The following is a 16,464-nucleotide window of genomic DNA, read 5'->3' as shown; positions in this document are numbered from 1 at the left end:
GTACAACAGTAAACGGTGAATCACAGACTAAATCGAGCGGCTACACACTTTGTGTCCACGGTATAAAAGGCAACGGACGAGCCCCAGAGGATTTCACTGTAAAAGCAGATGTTAAATTTTATTCACAAACTTCAATATGGATTTTACAATCATTCTGAGGGTGTCAGAAACAAGTTGGCTTTTTTGTGTTTGTGCAGCATCCCTTCTGTAGTCAGTGACCAACAAGTGCTGTGTGTGTGTGTGTGTGTGTGTGTGACACCGGCACATGTACAATCTGATGAAGAAAGCAACACAAAAGGAAATGGGTTTTTGCAGTAAGTAAAAACTAAATGAATCACACATCAACGGTTTTCCTTCTGTGGTGGATCCACACTGAACAGAGCTGCTGTTTATGGCCACAGGGTTCAACAAAGCACTTCAGATTCCCTGATTAGCATTACGTGAATTTATCAGTGCTGTAAAATTGGGGCACAAGGAAGGAAGTAGTGACACAGGACAAAACACAAATTTTCATAAAGAGTAGCTTTTTTTTTTTTTTAGAGAGTTGTTATTTAAAGAGAGCCGCGACTGGCCAACGAAAAGTACATGGAGAGAACGAATCATTTATTTATAGAGGTTTTTGATTGAATCAGCCTGGAATGCTAATAATAATAATAATAATAATAATAATGTACACTAAACATGAAATGTATTCTTAAACCAAGTTTTTTTTTTTGTTTTTTTTTTAAACAGATGATTTGAACTGTGAAGAAGGAAACGATGAACAATCTCCTCCTTAATATGTTTTGGTGATGTACAGACAGAAACCGTACAATTGGCTCTTTGGCTCTCCTGTTTAGACAGGAACAGGAACTCAAAGAAACTGTTTTTCTTTTGGGGGTGGGGGTGGATTCCCATAGTTGCCTACTCGCAGAGAGTTCTGAGAGGAGTCGGACGACTTTCTTGCGGTAGGTAGAAAAACAATGAAACATTAAACTTTCACAAGCTCTTAACAAAAACAATTAAGGAAAAACATATATTGCACAACGCAGGAAAAAGAAGAACAAAATCAAAACACTTGTTCATATTGATTTCATTCTGCTACTTGTCTGTACAGCTCTATGTAGTTAGAAGTTCAGTCGGACCAATTTGTGTTTATACAGTGAATATAAGAAAAGCTAGTAATACTAAGTGGATGTTTCACACCACAGGATCAGTGTGTTCCGATCATTGACGTGTTTCTATGACCCTGAAAAGGCAGAAAGAAGAAACAGTTCCTCGTCTGATCCTGCTGTGTCAACACCTACTATGGTACATTGGTATATACACAAACACACATATGTATATATGACAACAATAATATGTGCACACATACAGCTTTGCTCCAGTCTCAGAGGCACTCCCTATAGTTAGGTTAGGTGATGTTAGTTGACATAAATCTCTAGTTTTCAATCCGTCTAACTATCAGAATCATCGGTGTGATTAAAAATAGCCATCCTCTGTAAATTCCTCGGAAGACATCTTTAAAAAGCGGCGTCGCGTCATTTCAAAAAAATAGCTTTCCCTCTTTTCTCTCGAGTTCAGTTTGGGAGTAGAGTCCGTCTGTCTGTCCGGAGAGCGTCCTCAGGAGTCTGTATCTCTGTTGGCGATTCCCTCTCTGCATCTTTGCTGTGAGGGGGTTTCCCCCCCAGAAAGTCTGTGCTCCTCTCTGTGTCCCCTCATTGTCTGGTGCTCTTTCACAGAGTCTGTTGAGTTAAGGGACCTCTCCTGCCTCCTCCAAAATACAACAAAAAAAGTCAAGAAAAAAGGAAAACTGGCTTCATTGTAGCAAGTCTGCAGAGGAGGGGGGGGTGGTGGAGGTGCCGGGAGGGGGGGGACAAAGGTCATATTTTCTCATCAGTCATCTCCAGGAACTGGGCGTACACATCTCTGGAACACTCCCCTTTCTGGTTGAACAGGAACTTGTAGTAGCTGCCGTCTGCACAAATGGCTGCAAGGTAGAGGAAGAGAAGGGGAACACACTCAGCAAACACGGGCCACACACACACACACACCTGAACAGTAAGAATGTAACGGATGAATGCTGCACAGAGCAGTGTTCACAGCACGACACAATGGTACTTAAGTACTCTTTCTTCACAACAGTTTCAGTGTGAAGTGAAGTTTCAATTCAAACACAAACGTCCTCTAAATTCCTGAGTACACATATTCCTTGACCTTTGGGACACCCAGTCCTGGGTGACACCATGAGTCAACCGTAAGTCAGCCAGTCACGCGTCCCAGGAAGTGTCTCGTCACAAACTGAACTCACCTATGACAGCGTTGGGCTCCGTTCCAAAGGCACACACGCAGGGGGAGCCCGAGGGCACCTGGAACTTGGAGAAGCTCCACTTAGAGCTGAAGTATTTGGGAAGAAAGCTGGCTGACGCCAAGCTGCAGACAGAGGGACACATCAAGTCTGCTTTTACTTTTCAGTATCAACACTGTTTACACTGATTCACTTTGTGCTGCAGTCATCACAGCAGAGGTTGACATCTGGGTAAATACAATTTAGTGAACACAGCTAATATGTAATCATTTGTACAAACAAGTGAAGCGGTCTGAATACTATATAACTGATGCCTGACATCACCAGAAAGGACAAATCCCTTCTGCAGAAACAGACCTTGACTGTTTGTTCCTTTTTGGATCCTCTGCAGCAAAGATGTGCACCGTGCCATGGTCACTGGATACGCAGATGAGGGACGCGTCCTGGTTGAAATTAATGCTGGACAGGACAGAGCAGATGGTCATAATGAGAGAAAGACAAGTTAAAGCTTTCATTAGTACATTAGTACAAGCTGTTTACCAGTAAACTCTTTCAATCGATACAGGTACAACAACCAATTTTACACTGAGCATCTATGATAATTGCAGAATTACAAATTGAGGAATTATTATGGATTGAGAAGTGAAAAACAGACTCTTGGAACAGGCTTTTATTCTGAAGTTCTTCACTACAACATGCAGCTTTACAATATGCATAGCGTATCCTACGCTCCACTGGTCATGCGAACAGTCATTTGCATGTTGCTGTTTTTTGCTGTGGTTCTTTCAAGATCTGCTGCTTGTTGAGTAAAAGTTACCGGATGTTTACGAACCACTGTGTGCCAGAACTCTTGACATGTGAGCTGTTAATTAAAAATCAATAGTGTTTGGACTAGTGTGGCCAGATCTCCTACATTCAGGCATAATCATAAACCAAGTACCTCCCACTTGTTGACTGACAGAGGATTATCGGGGGTGGCTAATTACATTGTGAGTGTTTAGCCTTACTGTGCTGTTCAGCTGATGCTAGGAACTAAACATAACAACAGGACTGGTGCAGTGGCGTTAGTACACATGAGAGCTGCTGCTTGGTGCTCACCAGTAAATGTTGGCTGTCTGAGAGCCTCGTCTCAGCTCCTGTATGAGCTGACCTGCAGATGTGTCGAAAATTCTTATAAGCGTCCCCTGTGAAAACCCAGAGGAAGATTAGTCAGCAACAATAGAAACAAACCGCACAACAACTGAAGAGGAAGTGTCCCAACAAAGCAATATTATTTCTTCTTAATTCGTGTCAGCACAGGCGTTACACACTTTCTCTGATGCAGTAGCTATCCTCGTGCCCTGCAGGTTAAGAGCAATGCAGCACAAAGCTCCCTCGTGAGCAGGGATGTCGACCGGGGGCTTCTCCGTGTTGGCCAGGTCCACTATCTGCACATGGCCCGAATGGGTCCCAGGGAACGCCAGCAGAGAGTTGTTACTGTTGGGACACAGCACACACAGACCTGAGGAGAGACAGAACAGGGAAAACAGGCGGTAAAAACAAACAAACAAAAACACACACACAGCAAACTTCAGCAAAGGTTCTGAGTTCTTTGTCAGAGGAAACGCAGAGAACTGCTTTTAAGAGTGAATTATAGCAGTACCACCATCAGTTTGATCACTGATACATCACTGTATCCACAGAGCTCTTCTACAACACCAAGTCAGTTTAGGATCAGTGTGAATGGAGATCCAGTGATTTATTTACTAATGTATTCTGTGTAGTGGGACATCCACGCTACACAGAATACATTTTGATACACATTATTTATATTGGCTGCAGGATTGAATAATAACAATAATAATAATAAATGCCCACATAATTCTGAATCAAGAGCAGCTTTCTGTCTTTTTGTATTGTTACAAGGTAACCACTACATCACTGTCCTTAGCCAAGAGGTAGACAGTGCTTTTTTTCCCCAACTATCCCAGAACTTACAGCTTCTGATTGGCTGATCCGGATAATCAACAGTGGAAACGGCTGTGGCTGTCTACCCCTGCCCCACTTAACCACTATAGACCACTGAACATCCTTATTAGGGATGGTATACAGTTCATACCTCGACTTTTATTGTGTTCTACATTTTTGGGGGGAGGTTGGGGACTCTTGTGACACAGGTGACCTACACTCTACTGTCCCTGAAGGCAGTACACCAAAAACACAATAGCACAGGGTAAAACGCTACTAAGGCTACTCCAGACACAAAACGTTCTCAACATAAAGGGGTCGTTCTAAAACACCAAATATCAAATCTTTAAGATATTGTACTGATTTTGGGGCCTCATGGAGTAATGGTGTATTTCCCTATTTACCTTGAAACAGAGTGACTGTGTGTGTGTGTGTGTGTGTGTGTGTGTGTGTGTGTGTGTTTACAGAGGGTTTGAAACGAGACTGACCTTTGGGGTTGTAGCATGTCTCAAACACATGCAGCTGATGGGGGTTGTGGGTAAAGGTGAACACTTTGATCATTGAATCCAGGACCACCACAATCCTGGAATCAAAAGAGAAACAACACTGAAGCTAAGATTTCACAGGACAAAACATTTTTTAGTGTTATCTGACAGATGCTTTTATCCAAAGCAACTTACAAGGGAGGTACAAGGCAAAATATCTAAGCCAAGGAGAAGAACTTTAAAATAAAATGCTGTAGGAAGAGCTGTTTGCATTTCATGAGGTGTAAGTGCAAGTGAGTGAGTCTGCTTTGCATGCAGAGGTGGGTAGGTCATTCCACCATGGTAGAACCACAAAGCTGAACAGGGACCACAGAACGTTGTTCGCTGGCAGATCGTAGTGGACTGGAAGGATTGTAAACCAGGAAGAGGGAGTTCAGGTTGGCCGGTGCGGTTGAGTTGACCACTCTGTAGGTAAGGGTCAGGGCGCTGAACCTGATGCAGGCAGTAAGACACTGCAGGAGTCCAGACGAGATATGACCAGAGCCTGAACAATGGGTTGTGTTGCATAATCCAAAAAGTAGGGTCTGATCTTTCTGATGCTGAAAATGTCTGGCAAATGTGCATGCTCAAGGAGTGCAAGCTCAGTTGATCATCAATGATCACCCACAACAACTTATTGTCACTGCATCACTTAGCGTCCCCATCTTATTACGACAGTACTGCTGTGTGATCACGCTGAGAAAGAGTGACGCACGTCTGGAACAAGAGCTATTAAAGGTTTGTCCCTGAAGAGGAACCGCTCATCTTCTCATTAAGGCGCTGGACAAAACAGTGCAACTGTCACAGTGACCATCACAGCTGTAGAAATAAAGCACAGCAGCATCATTTGTTTTGTTTTACCTGTCACGTCGAAGCTTCACTGCTTTGACTTCTGTTGAGAACTCAATCTCAATAACTGTTTTCTTCTTCAGGTCATCCCAGATCATCACTAGAGAGCCAGAAGAAAAGGAATATTGTAGAAGCTTTTTGGAGCCACGTAAAAAGTTATTTAACATTTTATTTATCTATTTCAGTGTAAGCCTCAAAAGTATGATGGAAAACCACTAGGGATAAAATGACCTACAATTATTTACTGCTACATAATAATGAGAAATAACTAGTTTATGACTTTCTATTAAGTAAATTAAACTCAAATATCCTGCAAATATCAGGAAAATGCATCTACAAGCCATCATTTATCAAAACGGTGACCAGGTATTGACCCAACTGCAAACTCTGCACATCTGAGTAGATGAAACATACCTTTGTTAGTTGGATACTTGGGTTTCTTCCCTCCTCCCACTAATGCAAGATAGTTACACCTAAAGAGCATCTCCACGTGGCCGACCCCCCCCTCCAGGAACTCTGAAAGTGAAGTCATTGGCTGTTAATGTTAAGAACAAGTGGAGCTTTTAATTAGAGTAGGAAAATGATGCACTGCAATCTGATCAAAATAAATGAAATTTGAATTCAGCTTCTGATCACTCAGGTTTATAAACCTCTAATGACTCACGCCCCTGCAGGGACAAAGCCGACAATATTGAGAAATACTGTGCATACAAATTGAGACTGGGCTCTTTTTAGAGGAACAGAACTGCTATGTACAGTGCTGTAAAGACTGCCGTCAAAGACCAGCACACGGATCAGCACAGGAATGGCTTTTAACTGCTGCCTGGTCTGCAGCAGTTAAAAGCTGATAAGCTAGAGAAGTAGCTCTGGAGCGAGCCATGTGCTAAATCACATTTTTAGGGAGAAACTTCCTCTTTAAGCTTCCACATTTAGGGAGTTACATTTCCGGCAGCGTTTTCCTGTTTCAAATGATTTTATAATTTTGCTTCTTAAGATAAAAAGCTTCAATTAGAGGTGAACTACTGAGTAAAATAATTCCTTAAGCAGTAATTATCCATCTTTAATAAATTCATCAAAAGTTTAAAGAACGCAAAATGCACATTTTCCAAAAGCATTGAATTTGGATCCAGCATGAGCACGGTTATATGGCTCATACATTGAAACTAAATTGTGCCATCACTCAAAATTCACCAACAACAATTAGAATTCTCAAGATTAATCATAATTGTGCTGCACTAGAGGAAAGATATAGGCTGACACTAAGCATGCAGAGCAGCTAAAACACATCCCAACCCATCCTTTTATCAACAGAATGGGATGGTGTGAATAGATGAAAGATTCTCCTGACAACACACATAAATCATACTGCTTTTAATGAGGAATATGAGCATAACAAACTAGCATAACATAGCAACTACAATGAAGAGAGGTCGGAATTACTTCAGGTCTTGGCGTTTGTTCCTTTAATCAATAACAAAGCAAATGTGGTGCCTCAAGTGTCAATGCACTGCAAAATCACTGTAGATGGTGAACGGTGGTAACACTACTAACAAATTGCCAAATGTTCTTTTCCACCGATTACAAATGCTTCATACCTTGTTTCTCCTTTTCTTTGAGTGGATCTGTGTTGTACACACGAAATCCATTTTCCATTCCACAGGCAAAGCACCCTGGAAAAACGCACAAAAACAGAACACACACACACACACACACACACACACCAGTCAGCACAAATAGCTCTGGACGGTGAGAAATCACCTCCACGCATTAAACTTTACAACAACATTGTTGGTCAAATCTGGACCTAAAGCAGCTTAAAAAAATTGCTGACACGGAGCATGAAATAAATGATTGAACTACTGGACTGCTACTGTAAACTATTAACAGTAGCAATCACATGGCTGGACACACCTACGTATTCAATGGTTTTACCTTTGTTTCTGAACACAGGACAACTACAAAACATAAGAAAAAGACTCAATTTGCAGTAAGCAAAAAATGTGTTAAACAAAGTTTCATATCCTTATTACAGCAAGAACTAAACAGCTAAGTAAAGACAAACAACATCATCATAACTGTGAGGAAACTGACCCTGGTGAGGACGCCCCAGAAACAAAAGAGCAGGACTTATTCCAGCTGCTGCTTCTTTGCAGATGAGGAGAAGGTGACTGGATGATACCAGCACAGGGATGCAAATTCAAAGGCATTTCCTTAGTGTTAATAATAACCTGTCATTTGTTTAACATTTATCAAACATAGTGCTCCTTTTCATTAATATAAAACAGTTTTTAACAACTGATTTAATATAAAAAAATCACCACCGGGATTTCTATAAGCAAATAAGTAGATCATCTGGAAAGAGTTCAGGGAGCATGACACATCATTTTCACTCATGGACTGGCCACCACAGACTCCAGAGCTTAACCTCACTGAGGATCTTTGAGATGTGCTGGAGAAGACTTGCAGCGGTCGGACTCTCCCTGCGTCAGTACAAGACCTTGGTGAAAAACTAATGCAACTCTGGACAGGAATAAATGTTGTGACATTGCAGAAGCTTAATGATACGATACAGTGAATGCGTGCTGTAATCAAAGGTAAAGGCGGCCCAACGAAGGACACCTCGACATGTGGCCAGGAGCAACCGGGAACCAAATCAACAAGTGCACTTCTTACTGAGTCACAGCCACCATTAAATAATGCAATTAAAGCTAAGTTTTACTTGTCAGACCCAGTTTTCCTGCATCAGTAGAGCTGAACCTTTTAAAAGTAAAGAACCTGTAATGTCATGTTAAAAATTAAACAGGTTAGCCTAGTTTCCCCACAGCAAACAATACCTGTACTGATCGTTTATATGAGACACATACTTACAAGTACGGTATATAGAAGACTGTGGTCCACGTGTGTTTTGTTCACCATTACTTTAATACAGCTGGAAACACCTATTTAGTAGGACTGGTGGCTCTTTTGAAGGACAGGTCGATTTTCAGTGCAACAGATCTTGCAAACTTTACGGACAACAGTTAAATGCGTCTACCTTGAGGCTACATATCGGCTATTTGACCGAGGAGGAGAGTCACGGAGTCCTGCATCCACAATCACCTGACCTAAACTCTGAACTGAGGTGGTTAGAGAAGAGTTATGCTTATGTTGGAACTCTAAATAGGAAATCATTCCAGGTGACTTCCTCATAAAGCTGATTGAGACAAAGCCAAGACTGTGCAGGGCTTTGTTTTGAAGGTATTTAGTGTTATTCTACAATGTGGAAAGAAAGAACTACTGATTTTGAAGGTGTGTCCAGCCCTTTGACTGCTACTGTACATCAAACTACAAGTCAGAACGGAGTAATGTTGTAATGTTGTCATTGTTGAGTCACTTTAAGATCTGTGCTTTACCGTTATAACATTACAATGACATTACTTACACCGTCACTTAGATCCATTAATGTAGTTAATTAAATCAAGGTTTTAGTCAGACAAGGGGTCAAGAGAAATACTTGAACTTTGCGGCCTGTGGAAATCTGTGGGTGTGAAGCCAAGAGCATCCAAACAGGGCTGAGCGCTACTGTGTAATGTTACACATGTCCAAAATACGTTTAGCTCTGAAACCTGACAGCGCAGTGGGCTTATTTACTTATTTATTTTAAGTATTGACTGACACAATAGCGCGACTGTAACTTTTAAAGTTATAGTGGCTAGCTGTTCCCTAGAGAAGACCTTTTTCATAGCTAAAACACGGTTGGTTTGATGGTTGATGGAAAGACGTTAGCATTAGCTAGCTACATTTTAAGACAACTTTAGCGTAACATACACCAATAAGCTAACTTACATTTACACAGCAGTTATTTGAGGAGCTCCTTTCAGTCACATATTGGCATTAACACTTGTCATAATGACCTGAATTTAGCCGGTTAGCTAACTTAACTTTGTGTGTTGGCAAAGAATAGCTACGTTAACGTTAGCTAGGCTAGATAGCTGGTCAGCTAAAGTCCAATGAGCTGGCGTTAGCTAAGCTGACGTGAACTTAACGTTCGATAATATAAGTTGTCTTTCCTGGAGTAAAACGGGACAACAGCAACTCTATAAAAAGTAAAACTGTTAATGTCAGACAATGTCATGGTTACATTTATTTTGTTTGCTTCGCAAAACGGTTTAGCAATGTTAGCTTAGCATACACGACACTGTCAATTATAATTTGTGAGGAAAAAAAAACATGAGAGCGCCGTTTCTTACCATGATCCTGGTTGAAACCAGCATAAAGGAGCCCGTTCCCGTGAGGATTAGACGGTAGTAAATTCATTATCCTACCAAAACTATCGAATAAACACAATAACGTTAACAAGTTAGCGTTAAATCCAACAGCTGCTACCCGACGAGCTAACGCTAGCCGGCTACTATTCCTCTAAAGTCTACTACTGGCCAAGAGGAAGGAAAACAACTGAGACTGGTTCCTGCTTGGAACTGGAGCTGAAAACAGTCAACATCAAAGGGATGATCGGCAGCACTCGGTAACGCACATGAGCGAATATCTAACAGTAAAACTAGTCTAATATCAGCGTCATAACATGTTTTAACTGGAGTTAGCTAAAAGTTAAGACATCGGATGCTTGTGAGCGAAGCCGTGATCAAAGAAGGGTTTTAATCGGCAAACAACGACTTCATCAGTCGAAAGTCTTGATTTAATTAGCTGAAAATAATAGTTTCTCGTCAGGTTTTGAGCAACTGTTATAACGCGACTGTTATTACTGACACAGTTATTGAGTTAAGAAAACTGATAAGTCTGCATTTATCAGACAAACCGATTCAAGTGAAAACTACCGATAACGGCGCCAGTGATTAATCACGTTGACATACGTACTAAACAGAAACCTAGCTACTTAAAAAGCTTATTTATAAAGTAAAAAACACAAAATAAAGGTACGATATATATATTATACTTATTGAAAAACGTCGACTCTGATACCAATATAGCCCCAGTGGCCTAATGGATAAGGCACTGGCCTCCTAAGCCAGGGATTGTGGGTTCGAGTCCCATCTGGGGTGAAGTATTTTATAAATATCATTTAACGATGTTATTCTTAATAATTCTATTTATACTGTATACTTTAAGTCGACAAACACTTATAACGGAAAAAAATATCCATATTGGCTCGTATTAGTATGTCTGCAATCGATTGGAATATACAAGGGTGTCTACAATATTATTTATGCAATTAATAACAATTAATTTTAACTTTATTCAAGAAAGCATTTATTTACAGAATCATCTAAATGTTCTGATTCCCAATTATGAGCACGAATAGACAGTAATCAGTCATTAACTCTCCCCCATATGCAACACCATTCTGCAAATAAGCTGAAGTTCTTATGTGGGATGTTGTACAGATATTCTATTGTTAGAAAATATAAACTGTACCCGTGGGGTAGCATGCCCAACAAAACCCTGAACTGCCAAACCAACACACACACTTTGTGAATGTAATTAATTATACATATGCTTTTGCTGTTATGGCAAAGAAGCTAAGTTAGATAGCAGCACAGAAAGCACAGAACCAGGACCCTGAAAATCCTCCTATTGATTGCCATACATCTGTTTAGTTATCATATTCTGTAGGAATACCTCAAGAATAATCTCCCACCACCCCAGAGAGTCCATCGAGTGACACGTGGAATCAAACGTTCAATTTATTCAAGAAAAACAAATCAATTCCCAAAGGAATTTAGTTTTTTATCATTTATACATACAAATCTTATGTACGACTACAGCAAACGTTTCTGTAAAAATACAAAGTTACATTTTTATTATGCACTATATATTTACAGTTCCTAATAATTTGAGCTGTGATGACCACAGAGACACTAGTGTGGCTGACATAGGGAAACACTTCAACTGGCAAACCAGGTTTTAATGTCCCCAATGTGAGTCAGTATCCACACTGCTTGACTGTCTTTGTTGAGAGGTGTGGCTTACAGCCGAATCTGACCTCTGACCTCCTTCAATAAGGGAACGTTAAACAGAACACACTTAAGATAAGTAGTTTCAAATTACCATAACCTACGCATGAACCAGCCTCTTGTGTCTTTTTAGGCCATGCAAGCTTGAAAAGCCCTTGTTGCACACTAAACAAACATATGGTCTCTCTCCTGTATGGGTTCGCATGTGTAAAGTAAGAAAGCAGGACTGGACAAAACCTTTATCACAGATGGTGCACTTAAATGGTCTTTCCCCGGTGTGGTATCTCCTGTGTATCTTTAGTTCGGCTGCGGATCTGAAGGATTTATCACAGTCATCACACTTGAATGGCCTCTCGCCTGTGTGAATCAAAGTATGCCTCACCAACGCATCCTTGCCAAAAAATCCCTTCCCACAATGCTCACATGGGAAACGCAGCCCTTTGTGATGGAAGTTGTCGTGTTTCAGGAGGCATCTCCTGGACGTGAAGGTCTTTCCGCACTGAGAACATGTGAAGGTTGGCAAGGGTTTTTGCGTCATGGGCTCGCCGGAGTGGTGCACGCGCTCCACGTGCCTCGTCAGCGTTACGCCGTGCCTGAACTTTTTGCCACACTCCCAGCACAGGAATGGATACGCCTTTGTGTGTTTTTTCTGGTGCTCCACGAGGTCGGAGTAGGATCGGAACCGTTTACTGCAGTGTGGGCACTGAAATGGTTGGTAACCGGTGTGTTTCCACTCGTGCCTGATGAACCGCTTCAAACTGGCAAATGTTGTCTGGCAGTGGGTGCAGGTGAAAGGTTCAGTGGGATTGTGGACGTCGATGTAGTGCTTGTGAAGGGCCTTGAACACAGGGAAGTTCTCCTCACACTGGTTACACTGAAATGGTGTGTGGGATTCTTTATGCATTGCCAGTGCCTCTGCGTCACGTACCAGTTTCATACAAACCTCACAGTACAGTGGGTTGTGAGTCTGTTTGTGGGAATCCAATGTTGATTTGTATTTGAACGCCTTGTCACATTCATCACACCTGAAACAATGCTTAACATCCTCTGGCTTCTCGGGATCCACCTGTTGTTCATTGTAGCAAATGTTCCTTAAATGGAACCTAAAGGTTTGTTTGCACTTGAACTCCACACTGCAGTGGGGACAATAGAACGGTCCTTCTATGAGAGATTTATTTCCTTCTGGGCTTTTCTGTCCCGAGTCTTTGGAAGACCTCCTTTCTGCTGAAGGGGAGTAGTCAGGGTCATGTGTGGTGTTGTTGTCTGACGGCTGCTCTTCGATGGCTTCTTCACAAGGAACCCCGCTAGATGATTGTTCTGCCTCGTCTGCTTCAGTCTCTTCTTCCTTTGCTTTCCTGCCAACCCTTGCTTTCGCCACACTGTGACATCTGTGTTGCTGCAAGTACCGCAGGCTCTTATAAAACCTTTTACATGTAGGACAAGAGTAGGGGAGCTCTTCTGAGTGTCTATTCATGTGTCGCTCTAAGAACTTGGGGCGACTTACGACCATGTTACAAACTTTACATGTTCTCTCTTCCAAATCTTTGCTTTTAGCTGAGCTGGCAAACTTTTTGGAACTACTGTTAGTAGTACTGCTGCCCTGTGTCTTTCCGGATTTTTTCCACTGCGACAGATATCCTTTCATCTTGAGTCCTCGGTTCTTTCTCATTGGTCTTTCTGACAAAACATCAGAGTCTGGATCGTCTTTATTGTTCTTTGTACTGCCTTGCACTTTGAAGTCTTCATCTGCGGGACGTTTCTTCTTCCTCCCACGTTTGTTTGACTTCTTCTCCACTTCATCCAACATAGTCACCTGTCCGTCTACACCAATCATCAGTGTTCCTGAGTGGTCATCCTGGTGGTCGTCTACAATTTCGCTCTCACTAGCCTCTGTGTGTTCGACAGGATCTGCGACCACCACAGTGTCCATTTCTGCTTTCACTTCACTGCCGACACCAAAACACTCGGTTTGCACACATTCCTCAGAGTTCCCAGTTGCCTCCACGTAGACCTCTTTGTTCTCAGATTCTACCTCCATCTCTGTGCAGACAGTATACACAAGTCCGCTCTCTGCATCAGTTTCAGTTTGTTCATTGACAATAACAACTCTTTCCACAGGTGGGAGACACAGGGCTGACAAGATACCGCTGTCAACAATGAATGACTCTGGAAAGACAAGACATTGCACTCGCTGTTAATGTGACAAAATCAAATGGAAAAAATGGTTTCTTTACCAAACAGTATTTCATATCTGTAATATTTTGTCTCATTATAATTATGAGAAGCTCACCAATGTCCTCTAATTGGCTAAGGTCCTTCTGAGTGTCCAGCAAGGTTTTCAGCTCCTCTGGCTGAGCAAAAGCCTGCATGCATTCACTCAGAACTGATGAGGTGTTGCTGAGCAATGCTGCGATCTGAAAAAGACGAAATGGTAAATGAGTGTGAGCAAGCCTTTCCCCTTTCTCTATTTATAAATGACCCAACAAAAACAGCTCCCATCAGTATGTAGTGTGGGAGTGTAATGCAACAAAATACTCATGAATTTGTGTTAAACTTTGGTTATGTATTAAATGTACCTGTTGGAGAGTTTGGGTGGGAAGAAGCTTTTCAAGTCTGGAGAGAAACAGCCACATCAATGTCTGGATTGCTTTGTCATATGTGGGGCCAAAGTCTCCTGGGAAGACATCCTGGAATACAAAAACAAAATCCATGTATTTGAAATTCATTAGAAGTCCATGTAACAGTTACATTTTAAAATAAAGAACACACAAAAACGGATCACAAAACCAAAAACTAGATGATGCAGATGCATTATCCAGGTAATCAAAACTTACCTGGAAAAAGTTTTTTCTCTCTTCGGGATCTCTCAGCAGATTTTGAACAAGACGCATGAAATGTGAATCAGCTGATTCTTGTTCTGCATTATCACTCTGCAATAAAAGAGTATTAAAAATTGCAGATGTAACTTCTGGGAATCATAAAATCTATGAATTTTTAGGTTTTGACCAAAAGAAGAAAGAAAGTCAAACACTTCATCAAACAACAGTCAGTTAAACAAACACAAAACCCAATGACAAAAAAGACCAACCTCCCCATTCCAAAGACATCTCAGGTTCTGCAGTCGATCTAGATGTGGCTGAATAATCTGAAGGTCAGCAGTTTCCTCAGAGCGACATAGCTCCAGGATCAGCTACGACCAAAAAACAAATAAAAAAATTAATTCATTTATCAATACTTGTGCCCCCTCCAAATGTTAAGTTAATCTTATTTGGTTAATTTTTCTGTGATTTTGAACAACATTGACTGCAACATTTCCTCACCCGTGCTCTTAGACCCAAAATAAGTTCAGCCCGCTGCCTCGTTGAAAGAAGTTGAGGAACAATATCTGTGACCATAAGCACAAACTCCTCAAGCAACCCATAATCCGACACAATTTTCTGCTCCACTGTCTGCCAGATTGCTGCAGATACCAGCCGAATTGGTGGGACCAGGAGGCGCAGAGTGGATAAAGAAAGAGTGGGACCTGGAGATTAAAATAAAGTTAAAAAAAAAAAGGGCGACGTTTAGCACTGCATAATCACATCAGGATTGAAAATGTTTTGAAAATCGCATTTTAGATATGTTCATTTGGGTGAAAGGAAAACTGTTAAAACTGTTCAATCAGCCCCTCAAATGTATTACAAACACAAATACAAACTGCATTACATTAAAATCTCCACGACTCATACTTCATCTGGGTTTTAAACATGTTTATATTTAATGCCCAAAAGCAAACTGTAAAGCCAGAGCCAAACATTAGCGTCATTGTTGATCAGGGAAACTAGCAAAAAGGTTTACGTTTTGTCCCTGATCTAATTTTCCCATTTCGGTATGCAAACAATTAATGTTAAAAGGGTTAAGTATTTGCTTTTTCACTAGAAACTCTACATAAACACTGAAATAACCAGCTCTCTTTAAAAGGCGAAAGTCTGTACTGTTTCATTTCCGCGATCGAAGATTAAGCAACTCCTACTTGTCTGTGTCCAAATTAGCATTTATTTATTATAAATACGTTTGAAGTCTCCGTGCCAATACGTACTGCACAGTTTCATTGTCACTAGTTATTCAAAAGCCACATACATAACTGAGTAGGTGGTTAACTTGAAAGAGCCACTTGTCTGCAACTAACGCTAACTTCATTTAGCTAGCATTAGCCAATACAGCAAAACCCGATAGCTAGCGTTAGCACGAATCTGAAAACTCCCACCTAATGAGTGTTATAGCAGAAACGCAGCTATCAATTTCGACGTCTGCTTGAATGGAGGGATGTTCGTGGAAGCCGCGACTTATTAAGTTCACCCTGAGTAATAAATTATCTCACAAATAACAATTTACTTAACCATCTACCAAAGCTATTCCCGCGCGCGGGCTGTGTTGGGGCCTACTTAAACAAATCTATGTAAACGATTACACTCACCAGGTAACTCGGTAATACCCCCGTCCATCCTATGTGTTCAACACAGTTACATTCCAGTGAGGGCAAATTATGTTTGTCTCTCAGCCGAAGTCCAAGAAAACGTTTTTACAACGTCTGGATTCAAGAGACCGAAGTAACAGAAGCGATCTTTGTGCGTCAACGGTTACCGTCCTTGCGTGCCGCCCGGAATAACAGTCCGACGACAAACACTGCCGTTTTCATTAGTTCCACATGGTATACATATTGGATTTTCTTCTTTCATTCCACCTTTTCTCACATAATATGTAGTTGATTCATTTTTTTAAATTTAATTTAATTTAATTTTTTACCTCTACTCCCACAGTTATTAGGCTTTTATTTTATTTAGAACAAACACAGACTGTTACTGTATTTGTAATCAAGACAGAGTACAAACGTAGCTTTATTCTGGTGGTTTGTCCTTTCCATCTC

At 41.2% G+C, this 16,464-nt stretch overlaps 2 protein-coding genes and 1 non-coding gene across 3 annotated transcripts; 1 reads left to right on the top strand and 2 right to left on the bottom strand.

Moving 5' to 3' along the window:
* Positions 1-86: 86 nt before the first annotated feature.
* wdr45b (WD repeat domain 45B) lies at positions 87-10,049 on the bottom strand. The gene is made up of 10 exons (XM_026351747.1): positions 9,837-10,049; positions 7,203-7,277; positions 6,022-6,123; positions 5,620-5,707; positions 4,723-4,817; positions 3,598-3,788; positions 3,386-3,471; positions 2,645-2,746; positions 2,291-2,412; positions 87-1,969 (listed from the first exon to the last, which is right to left on the bottom strand). The coding sequence occupies exons 1-10, from the start codon at positions 9,901-9,903 to the stop codon at positions 1,863-1,865; spliced, it is 1,035 nt and encodes a 344-aa protein (XP_026207532.1). The 5' UTR covers positions 9,904-10,049; the 3' UTR covers positions 87-1,862.
* Positions 10,050-10,573: 524 nt separating this feature from the next.
* On the top strand, positions 10,574-10,646 carry trnar-ccu. Its single transcript has one exon. It is a non-coding gene; the product is annotated as a tRNA-Arg (tRNA).
* Positions 10,647-11,263: 617 nt separating this feature from the next.
* Positions 11,264-16,201, bottom strand: LOC113156693 (zinc finger protein 135-like). The gene is made up of 7 exons (XM_026351938.1): positions 16,015-16,201; positions 14,879-15,081; positions 14,647-14,748; positions 14,393-14,488; positions 14,135-14,245; positions 13,849-13,972; positions 11,264-13,724 (listed from the first exon to the last, which is right to left on the bottom strand). Exons 1-7 carry the CDS (start codon positions 16,040-16,042, stop codon positions 11,659-11,661), a joined length of 2,730 nt encoding a protein of 909 aa, XP_026207723.1. The 5' UTR covers positions 16,043-16,201; the 3' UTR covers positions 11,264-11,658.
* Positions 16,202-16,464: the final 263 nt, after the last annotated feature.

This window comes from Anabas testudineus, chromosome 19, assembly GCF_900324465.2.
Source record: "Anabas testudineus chromosome 19, fAnaTes1.2, whole genome shotgun sequence".
NCBI classification, from domain to species: Eukaryota; Metazoa; Chordata; class Actinopteri; order Anabantiformes; family Anabantidae; genus Anabas; species Anabas testudineus.
Note: the sequence above shows the minus strand (reverse complement) of the source record. Positions and strands in the feature narration are given on the sequence as shown.